Consider the following 22,412-nt stretch of genomic DNA (forward strand, 5'->3'; position numbering starts at 1 on the left):
TCGCAACTCCTTTACCTCCATATAGAAAATGCAGGATATGTTTTTTGAAGAACTGTGTGTGTTCCAGCGCATACGTGGCGTGATCCCTTCCTCTGAATTCCCAATCGTTAATAACTATCAAGTGGGCGGCCCAGTAATAGGAGCGGAGGTCCGGCAAGGAGATGCCGCCACTATATTGGTGGCATTGTAGCTTCCCCAGCGCTACCCTGGGGGGCTTACCTCCCCAAAGGAACTTTCGTAGGATGTCATCAATCCTCATAAACACCTCTTTGGATGATAAGTATTTTGCAGCACATATAAAAATTTTGGTAAAGTAATAATTTTAAAGAGTGCCACTCTTCCAAGCAGCGTCAAGGGCAAAGAGGCCCAATGTTCTACGTCTGAGCGGAAATTGCCTAATATTGCACACAGGTTTTGCTCCAGTGCCCGCGGCTTATCCAGCGTGACATGAAGACCCAGGTATTTTATTCCCTGAGGTGCAACCTGGAGCTGACCGGGATACACTGCTGTCCCAACACCTTGTCCCACCGTATAGATACACGACTTTTCCCAGTTTATTCTGTACCCCGCGTGTCTACCATATTCCTCGCAGCATGCCATAATGGTAGGGATTGTCTTGCCGGGGTTTGTGACATATAGGAGTATATTGTCAGCATATAATGAAACACGCTTCTCAAGATTGTCTCTGTCATTCGCTCGGAAACCTGTTATATTTGGGTGTGCTCTGATTATACATGCAAGGGGCTCTAGGACTATCGTGAAAAGCAAGGGAGACATGGCGCAGCCCTGTCTAGTTCCCCTTTCAATCGGGAACTGCCGAGACGTGACCCCGTTGACCCTGACTCTTGCCACTGGCCTTTCATACAGTAGGGCTATCCACTTCCTGAACTCAGGACCGAACCCCAGTCTGTCCAAAACTACCATAAGGAACAGCCAGTGGACTGTGTCAAAGGCCTTCTCGGCGTCCAGGGATAGTATAAGGTGAGGCTCAGGTCTATGTTTTACCATCTCCAAACAGTTAGAGACTCGTCTAAGGTTATGTCTTGTTGATCTCTTGGGCATAAAGCCCGACTGGTCCCTGTGAACAAGTCCCGTAATAACCTTCATAAGCCTATTGGCCAAAATTCTGGCCAGGATCTTAGTTTCCATCTTTAGTAGGGATATGGGCCTGTAGGAGCTACATCTCTGTGGCGGCCACCCTTATTTAGGTATCACCACAATAGTGGCCGCTCTCAAGTCTTCAGGCAGTATACCCACTTCTCTCGCCTCAAGATACTTCTGCAAGAGATGCTTGCTATAAAGTGCCCCGTGTCGTTTAAATAATTCCGGTGGGAGTCCGTTGGGACCCGCAGCCTTCCTTGGTTTCATCTGACCAATGGCCTCCAAAATTTCTTTAATTGTCAACTTTGCCTCCAGCGCTTGTGTTTCACTGGACTCGAGTCGAGGGAGTTGTATGGATTGTAGATACGTGTGGATTTGTTAATCGTCCGCTAAGTATCTTGTCGCGTAGAAGGCCTCATAATAACCTGCAAAGGCATGCGCTATGGCCTCCTGGGTTGCATGGACCTGGTCATCTTCCGTCTGTAGCTGGGTTACCCATCTATTTTCCAGCTCCTTCCTACTGAGCCAGGCAAGGAGCCTACCCGTTTTGTCGCTCACGTCATACAGCCTTCTATGCATTGCCTGTATGGCGTGCTGTACATCTCTCTTGGCTGACGCCAAATACTCTTGCTGCAGGAGCTTCAACCTCCTCAACTGGGCGGGGCTGGCGTTTGCGGCGGTTTGCGTTTCGGCCAGTAGAAGCTGCGCTTCAAGTCTTGCGACCCCCTCGTTTTCTTTGCGCTTTTTATGCGCTATGGTATTCTGGGCTCTGTCTCGAAGGACCGCTTTGTAAGCTTCCCACAGAGTGATAGCGGAGTCCACTGACCCAACATTTTCCTTAAAGTAGAGCTCTGTGTCCACCCTAATCTCTCGGGCCTCCTGTGGGTCCTGCAGTTCCCACAAGTTCAATTTCCAAGCCCCCGCACAGTGTTGCCTCTGGGTCCCCATTGTCAACCACAAAGGTGAATGGTCAGAAAGACCTTGTGCTAGATATTAAATGTTTTGCACTCTCCCTAGGTCACCAGCCAAGGTGAATATATAATCCAATCTCGAGAAGGCCTTATGGGCCCCTGAGTAGAAAGAATATGCTTTAGTCCGGGGATGCTGTCTGCACCACATGTCGGTGAGTGCCAGAGTATCCACAAACCTTTTGAGTGGGGTATCCCGTGGGGTTCCAGCTGGAGCCGTCGTGCGGTCCTATAAGGGGTCCATCACATCATTGAAGTCACTGCCTATTATATGTGTGTGGGAACCTGCTTCTAGAAGAATGGCAGCTAACCTATCCATGATGCGTTTCTGTAGTCTAGGGGTGCATACACATTGATGAGCATGATATGTCTCCTATCCCAGATCCCTCTTACGGCCACATAGGTTCCATCGGGGTCACTCCAAGAAGGTCCATAGCTGAACGGCGGACTTTTCCTTATTAAAATGGCGACCCCTCTCGCCCCGGTAGAAAATCCAGCGTGTGCCAGAGTCGTATACGGTCGACAGCCCAAGAAATTGCAGTGCGTGCCCTTTAAGTGTGTTCCTTGTAAGAGGATGATATCTGGTTTTAGCCTTTTACAGTAGGACGCAACCAACCCTCGCTTCACCTTGTTCCCCATTCCGTTGACATTCCATGATAAAACTGAATACAGGGTGTAATTAGCCATGACCTTTTTTAGGTATCCTCGAACCACGCTGCTCTCTTCGCTGTGCACCCTCTTGCAACACCCTCTCACTGAAAATTTGCAAATGACACATTCCCACGTTTTCTTGTCCGAAAACTGCATTAACCTCCTACTCCCCCCCACCCCAATCTCCCCGCTACCCATCCGACTCTGCCCGGGGTCAACATGACCAACTTCGTCGTGTGGCTCAGGAGAGGCCTGTTGCCCACCCCCCCCAAGTTCTAAACCTTCAAGCTTCCCCTCCCACCTACCTTCCCCCCTGTGAAATGGCTATAAACGCCTGCCCACCCTCAACCAACCAGCAGCTCAGTTGCTACGTCTCGAAATATTTCCAAGACCAAGAATAGTCCCCTCAACACAAAGAAAAAAAAACAATAAATCAAACTTTCCCAAAATAACACTGAAAGAAAGGCACTGCACCCAGTGTGGGGGGGGGGGGGTGCCAGCCCTTCCATCTGCTTAAAGTCCCTTTAGCTCCCCGCGCCCATCACTGCTTCTCCTTCAAGCCCTTCTTTGTGGCTGGCTTGTGTGTCTTCGCCAATGGCCCTGCCCATCTCTACTGGATTTTCTAGGAGCTTGATGCTCTGCATAAGGGGGTGGTCTGTCTCTGAGTCAGTGGTTAGATCCTGGTCCGTACAGTCCGCCAATCTCCGGTGATCCATGTCTTTCCCTTTGACAGCCAGGAGGAATGCCTCTCCGTGATGTGCTCACTGAGTCCGAGGCGCGGTGCGTCTGACCCGTGACCCCCCTACTGCTATATGGTGTCGCTCTATTGCGACCTTGTTGTGACTGTTGTCTATTTCTCCAGGTCGGCCACTGAGTCCGGGGCCTAGTACCCCGCCCGATCAGTGTTCCGCTTGTGAGGGAGCTCCGCACCTCCGGGGTCCGAGCCTAGGACGCTCTTCTATCCAGTGCCAGGCCTCCTCGGGCATCGCAAAAAACATAGTCTTGGGCTGATATATCACCTTTGACTTAGCTGGGAAGAGGAGCATGTAAGTTATTTGCATCTGCCGTAACTTATCTTTAAAGGAGTCAAACATTTTGCGCTGCTTTTGGACTTCACGTGAATAGTCTGGGAACACCAGATTTGCGGTATTGTTTAATTTGATTTCCCCATGGTTCCGCAGTCCCCGAAGTACAAGATCGCGGTCTTGGTAGTTGAGGAATTTCGCTATCAGCGGTCACGGCGCCACTCCCACTGGAGGTTGTGTCCCCGGGATTCGATGCGCCCTTTCAATGATAAAGCACGACGAGAATTGCACCTCAGGAAGCGTGTCCAGTATCCATTGTCGCAAAAAAGCACTGGCATCCGTCCCCTCGATGTTCTCCGGAAAACCAATAAAGCGCAGGTTGTTCCTTCGTGCCCTATTTTCGGCATCGTCCACCCTCCATAGCACATCCTTCATAGCCGCCATCAAGTCTGTGACTTCTTTCCGGAGTGTATTTGCGGTATCTTCCACGTCCGAAATTCGTTGGTCTGCCTGCGTGACTTTCTCGGACACGTTCCTTAAATCTTGCCGGAGCAAGTTGACGTCTATATTAATTCCATCAATTTTACCCTCTAGAGCCTCTCTGGAGGAGCGGATCTCCTGAAGAAGGACCCCGTTTTCTGGCGTAGCCATATCGGTTGTCGCCGGGGAGTCTGTCCCCTGGAGGGGTTTGGTGAATTTGTCCAGTTTCCCCTGCTTTTGCGATTTCTGGCCCTTGTCGCTCGCCATTGGATGTCCCACTTCTCACTGTTGCGGTCCGTGACGGCGCCCCCGAGGATCATGCGCCTCCCCCACTGCGCTCCAGGACACCCACTGGTATGTTTGGGGCAGGGAGTCGTTAAGTCACCACGGAATGGACAGGCCTTACTCCCCCCCACCACTGTCCCTCTCTGCCCGGTGGTTGGGGACCGCCGAACCTCAGTACCGCTGCAACCAATGGCCTTGGCCCCACTGCCAGAAGGATGGTACAGCCAGAGTGGCTCTACGACCGCCAGTGGCCAACCGTCGGGGGCCCTTGCACGCTCCGCCTCCAATAGTGTTCTGTCCTCCTAGGGGCCCAGCTGTGTTTCACCCCCGGGACACCAACCTGCGTCCGAGTCTCAGCAGCCTCCCCCACAGAGAGAGGGTAGGGGCGTACCTGTGGTTGCACTGTGTGTTGTTCCCACAGACCGCAGTCCGCTAACAACGGGAGTAGCTGGATCACTCACCAGGGGCCTGGTCCAGTAGTTATGGCTTGCTCCCACTCGTGGCTCCATGCATTATGTGGTTGACTGCTGTGGGGGCACCGTATCCTGCCTCCGCCTGCTTCCGGTGACTAGCAATGTGCCCCCCGGCGTCTCGCTCCTTGCAGCATGTTAATGCCACTCCACCGGGCTCCCTCGTCTTCCCTTCCGTGTTTTCCTCTCACTTGGGGCCCGGTGAAGTCAGGCACCCCCACCACTGGGCTCGCGCACCTCGTCTGCGCAACGGAGGGCCCGCCGATGGATCAGCGGGTGCAGCACCCAGGTTCCGATCGGCGCCTACCGCCCCGGTTTCCTCCAATCGCGGCGGCAGTCGAATTTCTCACACACCGGGCGGAGGACAAGGAAGGAGGCGGGTACCGGCTCGGCTCGCGGACCCAGCCCTCCCGATGATTCCGCCCAGTCACCGGGGCACCCGGCCACTCCGTAGTGGGCGTCATCAGGCAGCCTCCGTCACTCGAGCCCCACAGGCCGCCTCAGCACCATCTTGGCTGCGCTGCCAGAGCACCTCCACATCTCGGCTCCCCGGGTGTTGCGGTCCCCCTGGGGCTGTACTGCTTAACCTTGAGCACCCAGTCTGTTTCCCAACTTCGGACCCTGGCGTGGGTCAGTGCGGACTGAGGAAGAGCTCAGGATGTGTTCAGGATCATATCGGGTTAGCGGAGCTTCGGCAGGACACGTCTAGTCTGCCATGCTGCTGGCCACGCCCCCCCCCACGATGTACCTTTCTGACATCATTTTCATGGTGGTCAACCACCTAGAAAAGGCTGTCAGAAATGGTGTTTGGGATCCTCAAACAGGCTCCCTGTTTGTCTTTGGCCACTGCAAAGTGGCCCTGGGGGCACACATCCATGCATCGTGTGCCATGCACCACATGGTGCATGCCACACGGTGCATGGATGTGCACAAAGGGCTCTTTTAGCCCTTTTCCTGGGCCTCAGCAGAAGCCGCAGTGTAAAGGATCACTTTCCAATCACCACCACAGCGGTCATTTTGTAACTGGTAGGTCGGACCATCGACTGCTTGTCAGGCGGTCTCTTGACCCAGAACAGCGGACAGCTCAATATCATAATCGGGCTCTAAGTCTCTGAAATAGAAGTCAACATTTTTCTATTGGTGCAAGATCCAAGGCTGTGGTCCCTCAAAGTCAGATATGTTGTCACTAGGCACATAAACAATATTGAGAAGGTATTAAAACATAGTTTTCGCATTGTAAAGCTCCGTTTTCTGTACAAAACTGGAAAGGGAGCCTTCCAATAAAAATCGATGTTTCCAATATAAAACCTATGCTTTAATATTTCCACCCACTTTCAAGCACACATGTAAAGTTTGAAAAGTATCGAGAAATTAAAATATTTCTCCTCAGTAACACCTGCCTTGAGGAGGTATAAGCTTTAAACACAAATCCCCTTCTTCAATTGTTTGTAGACAAGGATCTCAGTAAAAACCTGTGCATAGTTGCATGAGAATGCCCATGTACCACCCATGAAACACGTCTAAGATGCCAAGTAGGGCATAGTGCCCCTTTGCTTTACTTTGGTCAATTTTGCAACGTAAATTTTGATTTGCAATGAAAAGTAAATACCACCACAAAATGTTTCATAGGATTGTGTTACAAAAGTGGTACGACCCCGTTGGACAGTGTAATTAAATGTGATCTTGTTTTTTTCCTGCCTGGGGTGCGACCTTATTGGGTAGGCTGTAGCACCTTTTCCAGTCCTCTTGAAGTAGAAATAATGACTAATCCCTACTTTTCTTCAACATTTCTCTAACTGTGGGAAAGTTCTTTCTGGTTGGTCTTACAGCGCCTGTGTCCTCGGAGTAGTCCTCCAGGGACTGGGTATCTTTTCAGCCGGGTTTCTTTCAGAACAAATCCTTTCTGGTGAGCTAAGCTCCTTTTGAGTCAGGGGTCTTTCTGATTTTTGAGTTACTGAACTAGGCAAACAGGAAGCCAGTCACTTAGCCATTGGAAATCACATTCAGTTCCTGGGTGCCACCATGAGTGAGGAGCCCTGGAGATAATGACTGATTCCTGTTCTTCCAGAAGGAGACAGAAGTCAGCGTTTTTCTTTCAGCAGGGCCTTTGCTTTCTTCCCATGTCCAGGAATGTTTCTAAGGATGAGTTGAAGAAAGTAAAAGTAACTGGCCATCTAAAAGGCAAGAACAAAGGATATTGCCATTGTAATCTCCAGGAGTAGATGATTTGATTCTTTTTTATTAATATGTCCTTTCATTGAGAATTTCAGAAATTATACCATTCTATATAAAACAATTTGGTAACCGTAAGCTCTAATATGACAATTTTGCAATGTTTGTTTTATGATATGGTCTTATTATTTTTGACAAACGTAATGGAGTAATGGAAAAAGATTACATTTTTCAGATGGCTACTCTCCAATATTTCTGATTAGACATAGCAACAAGGCCTCAAACATATTCTCTCATAGTGTATTATGATATGATCTGATTGAATGTGTTACAGGTAGAATTGCAATTTTTTTCTTAAATAGATTTTTCTTTACAATAGGATTGCACGTATTGAGCACCAAAAATGATCATATGCAAAAATGTGCTGTTTATCGTTTAACAATCAGTGTATACATTCTTCAATTTTATTTAGGTTATATACACAACGCTGGATTATATATATATTCAAGTGTTTATATTGCGTAACAGTAGAACAAAGTTTATTATGCAACTAGTTTGATACGTACCTCTAATTTGGATACGGTAAGATAGTTAGAGTCTGCCTTCATTAGCATGATGGTGCTTGAATTAAGCCACAGGCAGTTTTGTTTTCCAATGGGTAGAGTGAATTGAAACCCAAGAAGGAAGTAATGTGTTGAATTATACAAGACAACTAGTTAATGTTTCACATGAACCCGATGGAACTTTTATTGGACTATGAGTAGTCACACTTCAGCATGTTGTTAGAACACATTAGAAAGTGACATGCAATCAGTGTGATTAAAACATTTAATGATGTCCTATCCTAATGGATATAAAAGAATTCAACATGACTGTGACGTTGTATGCCAAACACGCATACACACTGTCTTTAAAGGTAAGGGACATACTTATTTGATACTGTATCGGAGTTATATAAAAAGATTTTAAAAAGTTAACTGAGGTTAATATATGGAGGTTATTCTCCATTTGTATCTTGCGATCATATCACTGATAGGTCTTATGGTCTGCCTTTTTAGGCAATGCCAACGATAATAAATAAGTAGCCCTAGAAATATTTCTGAGCTCAAATAAGTAATAATAACACAATTTAAACTTAAGAATTGTATCAATAAAATTTGAGAAAGATAATGATGTATAGCAAGTAAGAAGGACTGATATTTTGTTATAACAGCCTTAGGAACACAAATGAAGTAGGCGGAAGGCATTTAAACTGATAATGTTCACATTTCAACACAATGTTATCCACTTTGTGGTAACTGTAAAGGAAGTTATACAATGGTGTTTTACATCATTTGAGGCCTACCAAAGCCGGACTTTGACACACCATTCACAAAAGGATAATTTATGTTTTAGGTGGTTATACTCTGAAAACTGGTAAGCAAGTAAGTTTAAAATATGTAAGTTGGAGGTAAGCACATACTGACTGGAGGTTATTGACTAGCAGGTGTTTTTGTCATAAAGAAGAACAGAATCAACATGATATGGAATGATAATGATATGCAATGTTAATGCAACTGTCTCAGTAACAAAATAAAGATGAAGTATCTGGTACAGTACTAGCATACTATTCACTTGGAGTTTAGAGCATTGTATATATATTGAATGTCACTAAATATTTAGAAATGTTTGATTTATAATAACTTTATTTATATTATGTAAAATGAAATTTCAGAAGACACGAATTACAGTGATGTAATTTCATTATAGTAAGAACAATCTCATAAGCCTTTTCTCTCTATAATAAAACAAAACAATAAGACACAATGGAAACATGTGATTGCGAAAGAAAGGAAATGTATGTCATTTTAATGTTTTACATAGGAGTGTTGCAAATGTGAAAATTTGAAAGGATTTGTAAACAATTTATTTTATGAGCATGGTGGTGAAAATAAAATTAAGATACATATGTAGAAATGTTTCCTTCCACTCCTGAAGAGGTCCTAGTGTGATAGGGAAATATTTATGCTAAAAAGTGGTGGAATCAAATGGTAAATTAAATATCTTGTACCTACTATAATAAGAATGAGTATAAGCATTCCTCTGAAGAAATGCTACACAAATTTGGAAAGCAGTTATTGAAAGCATTTTGAGTTTACAACAGATTGCAATGGAGCGCTGAACATGGGTTGTATTTATAGTTTTTCTGAAAGACTGTGTGGTGACCTGTTTGGAGCTTGTGTATCTTTTGTTTGCATTTATGAGTGGTTATGCAAAACAATGCAAGAATGTGAAGTATTATGCCTCAAGCTGAAACCTTGTAATTTATAAATGTTCACCAAGTCTAAATCACATCTGAGTGCAGAATTGAGCCATAATTTGGTCTTTATGTGGATAAAGAAGTTTGTATGAGTAAAGGCAAGCCGAAGGTACACATGTGAGGCAATGTATGGGAAATGGTATGCCCCCCACTTGTCTTCAGTGGAAAGAAAGTATCTGAGGCATTAGATTTAAAAGGCTATATCAAGATTCAGTGTCTGGATAACTCTTGGCTCAGGTGAATTACTAGGCAAATGTTGAATCTAGTCCACAGTAATGGTAAACCTAGAGTTGTTGAGAGTACGAAGAAGGGAAACCCTTTGAGGGTGTAGTTTGGGATTATTTATTTTTGGCAATAGGATACATGAATCTTGGAGATTAGTTAATATCTAGACTAGAAGTTCTGTAATGTTCTAAAACTGCAGTTTGCTTAAATAGAGCACTGTTAACTTAATTTTGAATGCAAAAGCTACAATGTCATCAATTATGTCATTTGAGATACCATCAGTGAGTATGTCAAAGATGTAATTTAACATGTCATGAGTGTTGTAACACAAGAGGTTATAAGCAGTGAACGACAGGGTTGCAAATTCTAGTTGGCTCTCTGAACCTTTTTTGTTTTTTTAAGCTTAGGCTTAAATTCATTTCAACATCTAACTACAACATTAATTTACCCTCTATTTTTTCAGCATATTTCTAGGGTTTGTAAACACAGGCTAAGATCTTATTACCATTTCTACTACTTTAACCATTGCTTTTTTCAGTGAATTTCTGTCTGGTGTTTAATGTTGTGGGAAGGTCGTATTACCAAACCTGACTATAACCTCTGTTTAATATTTATTTTTGTTCATGAATTTATAGGGTGATTTGAACATATTCAGTCGCCACCTCCACTTTGTACAGCCTTTGGCCATTAGCAACAGACGGTTGCCACGGGCCTCCACCCTGTTGGTGGTTAACCCACTGTAGCTTGTTCCCCTCCTGTTTGCGCTCCATTTTCCATCTGTGTGCCTTGATCCCAACCTTCTGACTTCCATGGTTAGCTTGTTGTCACTGCCCCCTCCACCCTGCACTCTGTTGTCCTAGACTGTGCCCTGCCCCTTCCCTTCAGCCCTGCATGCACTTTTGTGCTGCCACTGCCCCTCACACTTGTCCTCCATGCTTAGCTTGCTGCCCTTACCTACTTCAGCCCTGCCCTCCTTTGTGAGAGTCCATACCCCTGCCTTCTCCCTCTTGTCTTGTATGGTCTCAGGTGCTTCCACTGTCCCTCCCACTTACCCTCTGTGGTGAGCTTGTTGACCATACCATGGCTTCTACTTCTGCTCTCTGTTGTCTGAGTCTATTCCCCTGCACTCTCACTACTGCCTGGTGAGATCAGTTGTGTTGCTAATACCCCTTCTATCTCCCCTATCTGCCCTTCGTGGGTAGATTGCTGCATCTGCCTTGATCCCAAATGCCTTCTTTTGTGGTGTGTATGCCCTTGCCCCTTCTTCCCGTCGTTCATGGTTCATTGACCTGCCACGTTCCCGCCGACCTGGCTGCATGTTCAGCTTGCTGCCATTGTCCCTAACACCCCTGCTGCTTCCATCATCTGAGTCTATGCCACTATCCCTTCCTACCTGCCTTCCATGGTCTCTTGTCCTGCGTTTGCCCATCCTGACTGCCTTGCATGGTCCATTGTACTGCCACTGCATCCCTCCCAACTGCCCAGCATGGTCAGCTTGTTGACCGTTTCCCTGCCCCATCCGCCCAGCTTCCAGAAAAAAATCTAAACAGTGCTCAGGTCCTTGCTGAAAAACAGACATACACAGCTGTGCCCAAATCATGACGGTGTTTGAAGTTTTTCTCAAATAAAACTCCTAACAGTCCCCTGCTATTCACTGGGGCACAGAAACCCATGTCTGAGCATGGGATCATCCAGTAATACAACTATTACAAAGAACCCTACACAAGTAAAACATTGGTTAAAAGAGGAATTTTCTCACATTCTGATGGAAAGGTTGGGAAGTTTTGGAGAGCTCAAACCTCCCGCCATCCAGTGTTCCCATCCAGTGCTCCCATACTTCTACCATAAAAATTTTTACTTCACATATATTAGAGGCCTTAGTGTAGTTAAAACGAACTGGCCAGATATATGACTGTTTGTAATTAATATAGTGTTAATGTGGTCTTTCCATCTTTACAATTTTGGGCTGTTCCTGTTCCATGCAATAGGCCCACCCATAGAAGTAGGGTACCGTTTTTATTGGAAGAAGAGGGGGAACATTATATGAGGAGATGTTGGCCATTTGCTGAAATGCTTACATTTTTTGTTTAGCTGTACACTGTTTATTAAAATCCATTCACCCATTTCATTTTCAAGAACACACAAACATTCCCCTTATATTTTGGGGACCGGACACTTTGGGGATCAACATAATAGCTAAATAACATATGACCCGACATTACCCTTCCCAACAATAACAAACCTTCCCCCCAATCAAATCTGCAGGGAATAAACAGCTCTGCTCATAATATTAAACTGAAAATTTGAAGCTTTCCATTTTTTTCTTGGCTGATAGCCTAGTGCCATCAATTTCTTAGAAATGTTTTGTCAGTCTCCACACAATAAAGTATCATACCAGCACATTGAGGCAAAACGTCCCAGTGCTCTCCAGAGTGCTGGAAGCAAGGTATTTGAAAGGCCTAAACAAATTACATTGTATATTGACTTCCATTTAGCATCAAAATATAGATGTGACCTGTTCATGTTACTGGCAGCTGTTTGAGTGGCAGTATGGAACATATTCTATGGAACCACTTTCGATAAGCTATCCAACTGTATGCTACTGTCAATTTTGCTACCCCCTAGCATTGCATATCATATGTCACTCTTGCTTAGTTATAGCCATAAGAACGTCTGGCTCCAACCAACACCAGCACAATTGCCAATAGCTTGCACATCCCATCATCCCACATAACAGCCATCCTGCGTCCCCCCAGACAAAACCTCCAACCAGCAGCCAGAGGAGTATGAGGACTAGAACAAAAGACATAGAGAGGCACCGAAAGATAAGAGCCCCCACCTGCCCTATCAGTGTCTCTGTGCATGATTTGGAAGTTCAGCATTGAGGAGAGGCTCCATTTATTTGTATCTGCCTTCCAGGCATGCCCTTCCATGCCCACTACAATAGCTTCCAGATAAGAGATCTCAATGTTTATTTACTATCCATGTATTCTCAGATTTTCCCAGTGGAAGCGGTTCCTAAGATCTTCAAGTTCGTCCAGTTTGCCATGCAATTGCTACTCTACTGAGGGAGTTGTTTGCTTACGCTGTTTCTAGCATGTCCATTTGGGTTTCAATGACCCACAATCTATGATCCACTTCTCAATTGACCAAACTTTCTGCAATTCTTTAGCATCTTTCCTTCAAGAAAAAGTCTGCATTATTTACAACGCTTCTCTTTGAATCAAAACACTAGAGTTTGGTCTGCTAATACTTACAGTTGCTCCACCAGAGGCAATTGCACCGCTAGTCTCCAGCCACCCCCTATGGCTTGCCTCAAGCAAACGCAGCCAATTTATCTGTCTTTTCACCCACCACATATGATCACGTCCTTAAACGTCTTATCACAGCAAAATCTGGATCACCAGATTACCCATGTCCACCAAGAATAATACAACTGTCTCCAGAGGTCATAGCACAATATCTCACCAACTTCTTTAATCTTATTTCCAAGACTAGAGTATTTCCTAAGCAAGGGAAAGAGGCATCTATCCTTCCCCTTCTGAAAAACCCAACCTGGATACACTGGATCCCAGTAACTATCATCCTTTTTCCCATCTCCCCCTCTCGGCAAAAGCCATTGAAAAATTGATAAAACAAGAACTTACCACCTTTATTAATAATAACCATCTCTTGGACTCAACACAGTACAGCTTCAGGAGCGAGCACTGCACGGAGCTGGCCCTGATCACTGCCAATGAGATCAGATGTGCGGTGGACAAAGGAGTGAATTCTGCATTAATTTTTTTAGACCTCTCAGCGGTGTTCGACACTGTCGACCTCCACCACAGCCTATTGATAAGTCATCTCCAAAGGCTAGGTATTGCTGGCACAGTGCCTTCTCTTCTGAAACCTTTTCTATCTGAGCGAGATCAATCTGTGGAACTTGGCAATTATGCAACTCCTTCCTTCCGATTACCCTGCGGTGTTCCACAAGGCTCTTCGCTCAGCCTGTCCCTTTTTAATCTATATGTCACTTCCATGGCACATCTTATCAAACTCTTTGGCTTTGCTATGGTGTCCTATGCCAATCATGCTTAGATTGTCATCTCAGTGACTATCAATATTCTGGACACAGCGGCCAGGTTTCAAAACTGCATGCAACATGTTAGTAAGTGGATGTTGGAGAACTGCCTGAAATTGAATTAAAAAACAACACGTGATGGACAGAATGCAGAACAATGTCATACATTCACCCCAGTACAGAGATCTGGGCTTAAATCCATTGTTTTTTGCTCACCATGCCATTCCAGTTTGAACCCAGCCATATGCAAATCAGTCTTAAACCTGTGCCTCATGGGAGCAGTCCAGCCCGAACTGCCAAGCCATGTCCTCCCTGGACTGGAAACAAGCATCCCAGGACCGGTTTCGGGGTTTCACCCCTCTTCAGCCAGGATAGCTTGATTCCAGTGGCATGGAGAGCACGGGACCCACCGGTCCTAGGATGCTTGTTTCCGATCCAGGGGGGACCTGGCTTGGCAGTTCGGGCTGGACTGTTCCCATGAGGCACAGGGTCAAGACTGATTTGCATATGGCCAGGTCTAAATTGGGGTGGCATGTTGAGCAAAAAATGATGGATTTAACCCAGATCTCTCGACTGGGGGTGAATGTTTTGATTTATTCTGCATTCCGTCCATCAATTGTGTGTCTTTTGAAATTGAATTCAGGCAAGACCAAGGTCCTGCTCTTTGGATCAAACCTTCTGGTCACTTAAATGATGGTCTCAGGAACCTTGCTCGCTCCCTACACCAGTAACAAAAGCAAACAAATATAGGAGCACTTTTTGATACAGCTTTATCTTTTAAACACCAGGCTAATGCTATTACCTTCTCAACCTTCTACACCTTAAAAATGGTCAGAATAGTTTTTTCATTTATACCTCCCAATCTCCTAAAAACATTTGTCTCTGCACTTATCCTTTCTAAATTAGACTACCTTCACACCCTCTTTTTTAGTCTACAGAAAGGGCTTCTTGGCAAGTTACAGGTTCTCCAGAACGCACCGGCTGACTTCCTGATAGGGATTTACATGCATCAGTCTGCCAAACAAGCTCTCATCTTCCTTCATTGGCTCCCCATTAAGAAAAGGATAGACTTTAATGCCTTATGTATTGGCTTCAGGGCTTTACACAATTCTCAACCGGAATACTTAAAGCACCTGTTCCATCGGTATGTTCCATCAAGAACTCTCTGCTCTACCACTTCCAATCTTGTTGAGGTTCCTAGATTCTGTCTAATTGGGGAGGCAGAAGTTTTGTTGCCACTACTTCCAAAGTGTGGAACAGCCTTCCCACACATTTAAAAAATCCTCAGAACTGCTTCATTCAGATCTTTAGATCTTGCTTTTAACTCTTTATTTACAGTCCACAATGGGTTAAGAACTCAGCTGTTATTCTCTTCTGTCAAACGATTTCCTATCAGGAACAGCGCCTAGATGTCTTCAGGCATTAGTTCTATTTTATAAATATAAAATTAAAATCAAATCGAAAGCACTGATTCAGCATCGGATCTAAGCTTCTAGACCTTAGCATCGAGGTCAGTCCTCAATTCAGCCAGACTCTTCTCTATGTCCCCCTCAATTCATGTTTTAGATCCATTTTGAGAGTGTGAAGGCTGTCCTGAAGATCGGACTTTGTCAATAACATGGGGAAGGCACGGCACGTGCATCTAGTTCTTGGCCATATGATTCCAATAGTTCTAGTCTCAGCCTTGATTTGCTCAAATTGGCCAAGAGTCTACCTCATACAGTCTTATTCTTTGGAGAATTGCGGGGGTCTATTCAGACTCCCCCATCATTCAGACCAGTCTATTGCCTGTGGTGCCAATCCAGCCCTGTGCTTCAGAAGTGGTTTCTGCAGCTGTTTTTGCTTCAAAATCAACACAGTCACAGCTATGAGACAATCAGAACTGACACAGTGACCTTCGAAGTCAATGCAGTGCCTATCAGGGGCTCTCTCTGCATGGCTCGAGGATGACACAGGACCCAACTATGAGTTTCGATGATACACAGTGCTTGCATCGTAAGGGGTTCGACTCGGGACCCGGCTGCTAGGCTATACATCGAAGCATCCACACGAAAACGTGGATTGGAACCCACGCATCAAGACTATGATGTCGACGTTTTGCTCCACCCAAGGTACTTTCTCAGCAGGGCCTGCATAAGACCTGTAGCCAGTCTGCATTCCATCGTGGTCCAGCGTGACCTCAAGTAACCACTTAGCCCTATTAACTTCTAAGCACTACTTTTTGATTTAATCTTTAAAAATTCATAACTCTGATTTACTTGTGGGATTTTTGTCATTTTGCTCTTGTTTTACTCATGAAGACATAATCTATGTTCTAGCCCTGTGTGGAGTATTTTTGTGGTGTTTTCATTGTGTTACTGTGTGTTTGTGTTGCACAGATACTTTACACATTGGTTCTTTAAATAAGCCTGACTGCTCTGTGCTAAGCTACCAGAGGATAGTCAAAGGTAATCATTTAGTGTCATCTAGCTTACCCTGACTAGAGTGGTGGTTGCTGCTTGGACAGGGTGCATTCCTCTGCCAACCATTACCGCAGTTCTAACAATGTTTATTCTTATATAAAAAAAACCAGAATAAATATTAAAATGTAGAAACTGTAATCAATGAAAACTCTGAAGAACTGACTCCCCCCTCACAGGGGGAGTGGTTAGTAAATGGCTCTCTGGCATAACACAGGTGTTGGGATGCAGCATATTTTAAGAACAGGAGTAGATCACAGCTCTCTGGCTCCTCCTTTCTCATTTTAGTAAGCTAGAAATCAAGAGGTTTGCTCAGGTCCTTCTACTGTGTCCAAAGACATTGTATTTATGTCTTAACTAATAAAGACCAATAACAGTAAGTGGTTTTATTGAAAATGTAAGGAAGTCACTAATAATTGAGATTGACAGATTTATTTAAGCTTTTACCACTTTTAACTCTTCGTGTGTACATGTTTGACTACAAATGTTTATACAGTTCTGTGAATATAAATCACAAAAAACTAGCATCACTAACATTTGCTCACCTTGCATGATTTGTCTTTGTTACCTTAATGTTACTTCATCATAAAAGACCAGTATGCATTTCGATTACTTTATACACACTGTTCTTCTTGTTTATTTTTAGGCAATTGATTTTGAAGGGTTCCAGTTATTCATGAAAACCTTCCTAGAAGCTGATTTGCCAATTGATTTCTGCCAACATCTCTTCATGTCATTTAGTAACAAATTTCCACATGCCAGCCCATCACTCCAAACAAAGAGCCAGCTCCTCTCGGGAGGTATGTAGTGACCAAACAGTTAACCTTACAATTTTTGCTCAAAAACACCCTAAATGCCTTTATGCACAACCAGAGCGAAATAGCAAGCCTATAGAGCAAACACACCTTCCCCAATAATCCCCCACAATTAGTCCAGTGTTCAATATTTGTTGCTGTATAGTGTACACATCCACTACTCCCGCTGTTTCCAGAGAGTGATCCCAAGTACCAAAATTGATTCAATCACAACTGTGAAGTACACCACAACAAATAAGTTCCAAAGTAATTTAGTCCATCCAATTATTATGAATTCAAAGTGTTCTTTAATCTTCACATGAATATTGTAAAAACAGCCAACGCGTTTCATCTAACTTCTGTGTGAGACGCCGACCACCACAGCAGGAACAGGAGCTTAACAAGGAATTGTTGCGTAATTACCAAATAAAGAGGTATCAAGCCCACCCTGGATCCAAGAAGGATTAGGTACACAAAAGGAGGAACCAACGACTGTGTATATTACAGTGCTGATATTCATGATACTAGTCACAGAAGGACACTACTAACCAATACGCCCTGATGAAGTTCACAGAAGTTGGGCGAAACACACTGGCTGTTTTTACAATATTCATGTGAAGATTAAAGAACATTTCGGATTCATACTAATTGGATGGACTACATTACTTTGGAACTTATTTGTTGTGGTGCACTTCACAGTTGTGATTGAACCCTATATGCCTGTACTGTACTGTTGAAAACAAATGTGTGACAACACAATATGTTCATGTGACAAAGTGATATAAAAGTATGATTACAGTGTTATGTTTTTTATCATTTGGAATAATCTAGTGTATGCACTGTATGTAGCATCATGTAAACTCTTAAGCATGTATTAGTAAAGAACATTCATTATGGTAGCATGCTTCAAAAGATGTGGACTATCGGTAATACTACTATGCCTCCGGAAAGCTACATTTTTAAGCACTAAATAGCATCCCTTGATTAAGGCTAAATTTACATTGTGTGAAGAACCTTGTTTTTCAAATTTCTACCTCTTTAAAAGCACTAACACAAGTAAATCATATCTGCTGTTTGATTCATGTTGTCAATATGAGTATGAATATAATGAAACATTGTGAGCCATTCAAAGTTGATGCTGACTGAAGCAGATGTCGTCCTCAAATTAGTATTATCTGACATTCTCACTGTTGCTCACTAGTTGCTTAAAGAATCTCTGGACAAATTAATATCATATATTTCACATATCTTTTCACAAGGGGATACGTGTCCTTTTAAATGTTTTTCTCTTTTTTAGATATTAGGCACTGTAAAATTAGTTGACCGTCTGTAATTGTTTAATGGTGACGTTAAAGATTGACTAAATTTGATATCAATTTTAAGATTTCCTTTAGCAGCTGTCTGTCGTCTAATCAAGTTAAATGTAGGTATACATATAAATCTCAGGGACTGGCATAAAGTAAACGTGCTCTGTCAAAGAAGGGTGGCATAAACAAGGGAAATGAAAGTACCATGTATTTATAGGTTATGAAGTGAGCCATCCATATATGTAGGTTTTCCTAGTTTCAGTTTTTATTTTTTGTGTATTCCAGTAGCATTTTCTCAACATTTTCCAAACCTTTCAAAATCAGTGATTATCAGTGTTCATTCAGCTGCCTAATCCCACAAAAGAGACAACAGCTATGGGCTTCTGTTGTTTACAAAACATGTTGTTTTGTTGCAGGAATTGTTATAAAGCGCATATTTAATTAAAAGGAGAAGTAATGTAGAGTATGTCATTCCTTTCCATTGGCAGTGTGTCCGATGAACTTATTTTAATAAACAAATTCCTTGACACACATTCACTTACTCTTTACTGAATATTATGAGACAATGTAGGAATGGTTAATCTAGTCAACAGCACAGCACCTTGTGAGACCTTTAACATTCTGAACTACACCAGAATAATGTGTAGTCCTGTGTTCTTAGGTAAACGGGATGCCTTGAGCATGCTTGCCATTGGGTTTCTACACACTTTGCCTGACTACATTATGGAGGTGCTGCTGTTGTGTGAACATTCATAGCGGTCAAGTGTCCCAAAGGGAAATATCATACTTTTTCATTCCTGAACTTTTGCCAAACGTCACAGTGTATTTTGGGACTAGATATGTTGCTATTAACATTTGTGTATTTATTTATTTATTTGTTAGATTTGTAAAGCACTAAAATCATACCAGAGGGGATATCCAGGAGCTGGATCGAAAACATACACAGCCCCATATAATAGGTTCATTTATAACGACAATAGCCATGTCTTTAGTTCCTTCCATAACGTGTGGAGGCCCGAAGTTAGGTGAAGAGTAATAGGCAGATAATTCCAATGTAAAGCTGCTAAATGAGTAAAAGAGCAGCCACCCATTCTGGCTTTTTTGTTGCGCTTGGCCATTCCCAAAGCTAAGCTTGCCACCAAAGTGCTTGTTTAGGGTTATAGAAGGTAACTTGGTTGCGAAGAATAGCAGGTCCAGTATCATATAGTGCCTTATGGGCATGAAATGGCAGCTTGAATTTGGCACTTTTTTGTATTAGAAGCTAATGAAGTGTATTCAGACAAGTTGAAGCCAGGGTACTTTGTGCACTGTTGCAGACAAGTCTGGGGGCTGCATTCTGAATAGATTGCAGATGGGTCATAGGAAGTCAGCCATTCCTAAATGTAAAGCATTCTTATCATCCATCCTGCTCATAATTATTGCTTGAATGACTGTCCTTTGCCATTCTACCGGGATCCAATGGAAAAGCTTACACAATAGGTGAAGAAGACCAAAGCTTTTACCATAAGTTGTATTTACCTGGTATTGCATGGAGAGGGTGTTGTTTATTAAGAATCCAAGAATCATAGCTACTGTCCTTGGTTTCGGAGTAGGGCCCAGGAGATAGAACCACCAGGAATCGTTCCAAATTCTGCAAGCCTCACCAAAAAGCAGTATCTCCATTTTTCAGCATTAAGTTTCAAACAGTGCAATTGCATCCAAGTATCTACTTCCAAAAGACAGCCTATGAGACTTTCACATGTCTCTCTATGTCTCTCACCCATAGAAATAATAAGTTGACTGTTGTCAGGATAGGAATAGATCTCAAAGCCCCAAGCCATAATGATACCTGTCAAGAAAAAGACAAAGATATTGAACAATGTGGGACTAAGTGGTGAGCTTGTGGAACCCCACCTTTGTGCAATTGAGAGTTGGACCTGAAAGGGGCCAGTTGTACTGATTGTGATCTATTATTTAAGAAAGATCCAAACCTCTGTAAGTCTTCTCAATGTAGGCTAATCTCATGTAACCTCTGTGTTAGTAGGCTGTGGAAGACCCTTTTGAAGGCTGTGGACAAATCCAATAACATCAGGGTTGCAGCCTTTCCCTGAACAACATCCGATCTGATACTGTTTAAGACTGCCAGCAAGGTTGACTCTGTGCTGTTTCTGACTCTGAAGCCCATTTTAGTTAGGCCCATCAAGTTGCCATTTTCTAAAAGCTGGACATTACCTAGTCTTTCTAGTATTTTAGACATATATATTGCAGTAGAGAGATTGGATGATAATTGGACAAGATGAAGGCGTTAATCTCTGCTTTCTTTGCCAAAGTCAGGATCAGCAAAAACAACAGTTGATTGACAGAATGCAAAACAATGTCATACATTCACCCCAGTAAAGAGATCTGGGCCTAAATCCATCATTTTTGTGCTCACCATGCGGTTCCAGTTTGAACCCAGCCATATGCAAATCAGTCTTGACCCTGTGCCTCATGGGAACAGTCCAGCCCGAACTGCCAAGCCAGGTCCTCCCTATACTGTAAACAAGCATCCCAGGACCGGTTTTGGGGTTTCACCCCTCTTCAGCCAGGAAAGCTTGATTCCAGTGGCATGGACAGCAAGGAGCCAACGTCTGGGCATACCCTTCTCACTCGGGGTGACAAATGTAACAACAACAGTTGTTGGACAAAATGCAGAACAATGTCATACATTCACCCCAGTACAGAGACCTGGGCCTAAATCCATCTTTTTTTGCTCACCATGCCGTTCCAGTTTGAACCCAGCCATATGCAAATCAGTCTTGACCCTGTGCCTCATGGGAACAGTCCAGCCCAAAATGCCAAGCCAGGTCCTCCCTGGACTGGAAACAAGCATCCCAGGGCCGGTTTTGGGGTTTCACCCCTCTTCAGCCAGGATAGCTTGATTCCAGTGGCATGGAGAGCAAGGGACCACCGTCTGGATTGGCAGTTCGGGCTGGACTGTTCCCATGAGGCACAGGGTCAAGACTGATTTGCATATGGCCAGGTCTAAACTGGGGTAGCATGGTGAACAAAAGAATTATAGATTTAACCCAGATCTCTTGACTGGGGTGAATGTTTTGATTTGCTCTGCATTCCGTCCATCAATTGTGTGTCTTTTGCTTTCTCGCCCAAAGTCAGGATCAGGGCATACTTCCACATGGAGGGATATTCAGTACTGTTCAGAGAAACATTGAAGGTTTGGGTGAGGAATGGAGTTTAAAATAGAGACCAGATGAAAAAAGATGAACAGATCTAGGGGAGTTCCAGATTTAGTCTCTAGCATAGCCTTTTCCAAATGCTCTGGTTTGAGATTAAAAATAACAAGTCTCATCCATTAAACGCATTTTCAGCTAAAGGAGGTTGGTCCCCAAAAGTAGATCCTCTGAATTTTGTCATTGAACAACATAACCATCTCTTCAATCAATCAATCAATTAATCATGGTATTTGTAAAGTGCACTACATACCCACGAGGGCCTCAAGGCGCAGGGGGGCGGGAGCTGCTACTGTTCGAAGAGCCAGGTCTTGAGAAGTCTTCTGAAGGTCAGAAGGTCTTCGGTCTGCTGTAGGCGGATGGGGAGGGTGTTCCATGTCTTGGCGGCAAGGTGGGAGAATGATCTGCTGGCGGTGGTCACTCTTCGGATGCAGGGGACGGTGGCAAGGGCGAGGTCTGCGGAGCGGAGCTGGTGGGTGGGGGTGTAGAGGTTGAGTCGGCTTTTGAGGTACGTTGGTCCGGTGTTGTGGAGTGCCTTCTGTGTGTGGATGAGGAGTTTGAAGGTTAACCTATTGTTGACAGGGAGCCAGTGTAGGTCTCTCAGGTGGGGTGTGATGTGGCTGCAGCGAGGGATGTCGAGGATCAGGCGTGCGGAGGCGTTCTGGATGCGTTGAAGCCGCTTCAGGAGTTTGGCCGGGTCTCCTGCGTAGATTGCGTTTCCGTAGTCTAGTCTACTGCTGACGAGGGCCTGGTTGACCGTCCTTCTTGTTTCGGTGGGGAGTCACTTGAAGATCCTGCGAAGCATGCGGAGGGTGTTGAAGCAGGAGGAGGAGACGGCGTTGACCTGCTTCGTCGTTGAGAGGGTAGAGTCGAGGATGACCACTAGGTTGCGTGCGTGGTCGGT

General features: G+C 44.2%; 1 protein-coding gene across 2 annotated transcripts in view; it reads left to right on the top strand.

The window, feature by feature from the left end:
• The window catches only part of DGKB (diacylglycerol kinase beta), a 1,940,047-nt gene that overhangs the window by 353,261 nt on the left and 1,564,374 nt on the right, over positions 1-22,412 (top strand). For both annotated transcript variants that reach the window (XM_085630814.1, XM_085630813.1), the window contains one exon: positions 16,845-16,998. In XM_085630814.1, the coding sequence (XP_085486940.1) occupies positions 16,845-16,998 (154 nt within the window). The remainder of the gene's footprint in view (positions 1-16,844; positions 16,999-22,412) is intronic.

Source organism: Triturus cristatus, chromosome 10, assembly GCF_964204655.1.
Source record: "Triturus cristatus chromosome 10, aTriCri1.1, whole genome shotgun sequence".
NCBI classification, from domain to species: Eukaryota; Metazoa; Chordata; class Amphibia; order Caudata; family Salamandridae; genus Triturus; species Triturus cristatus.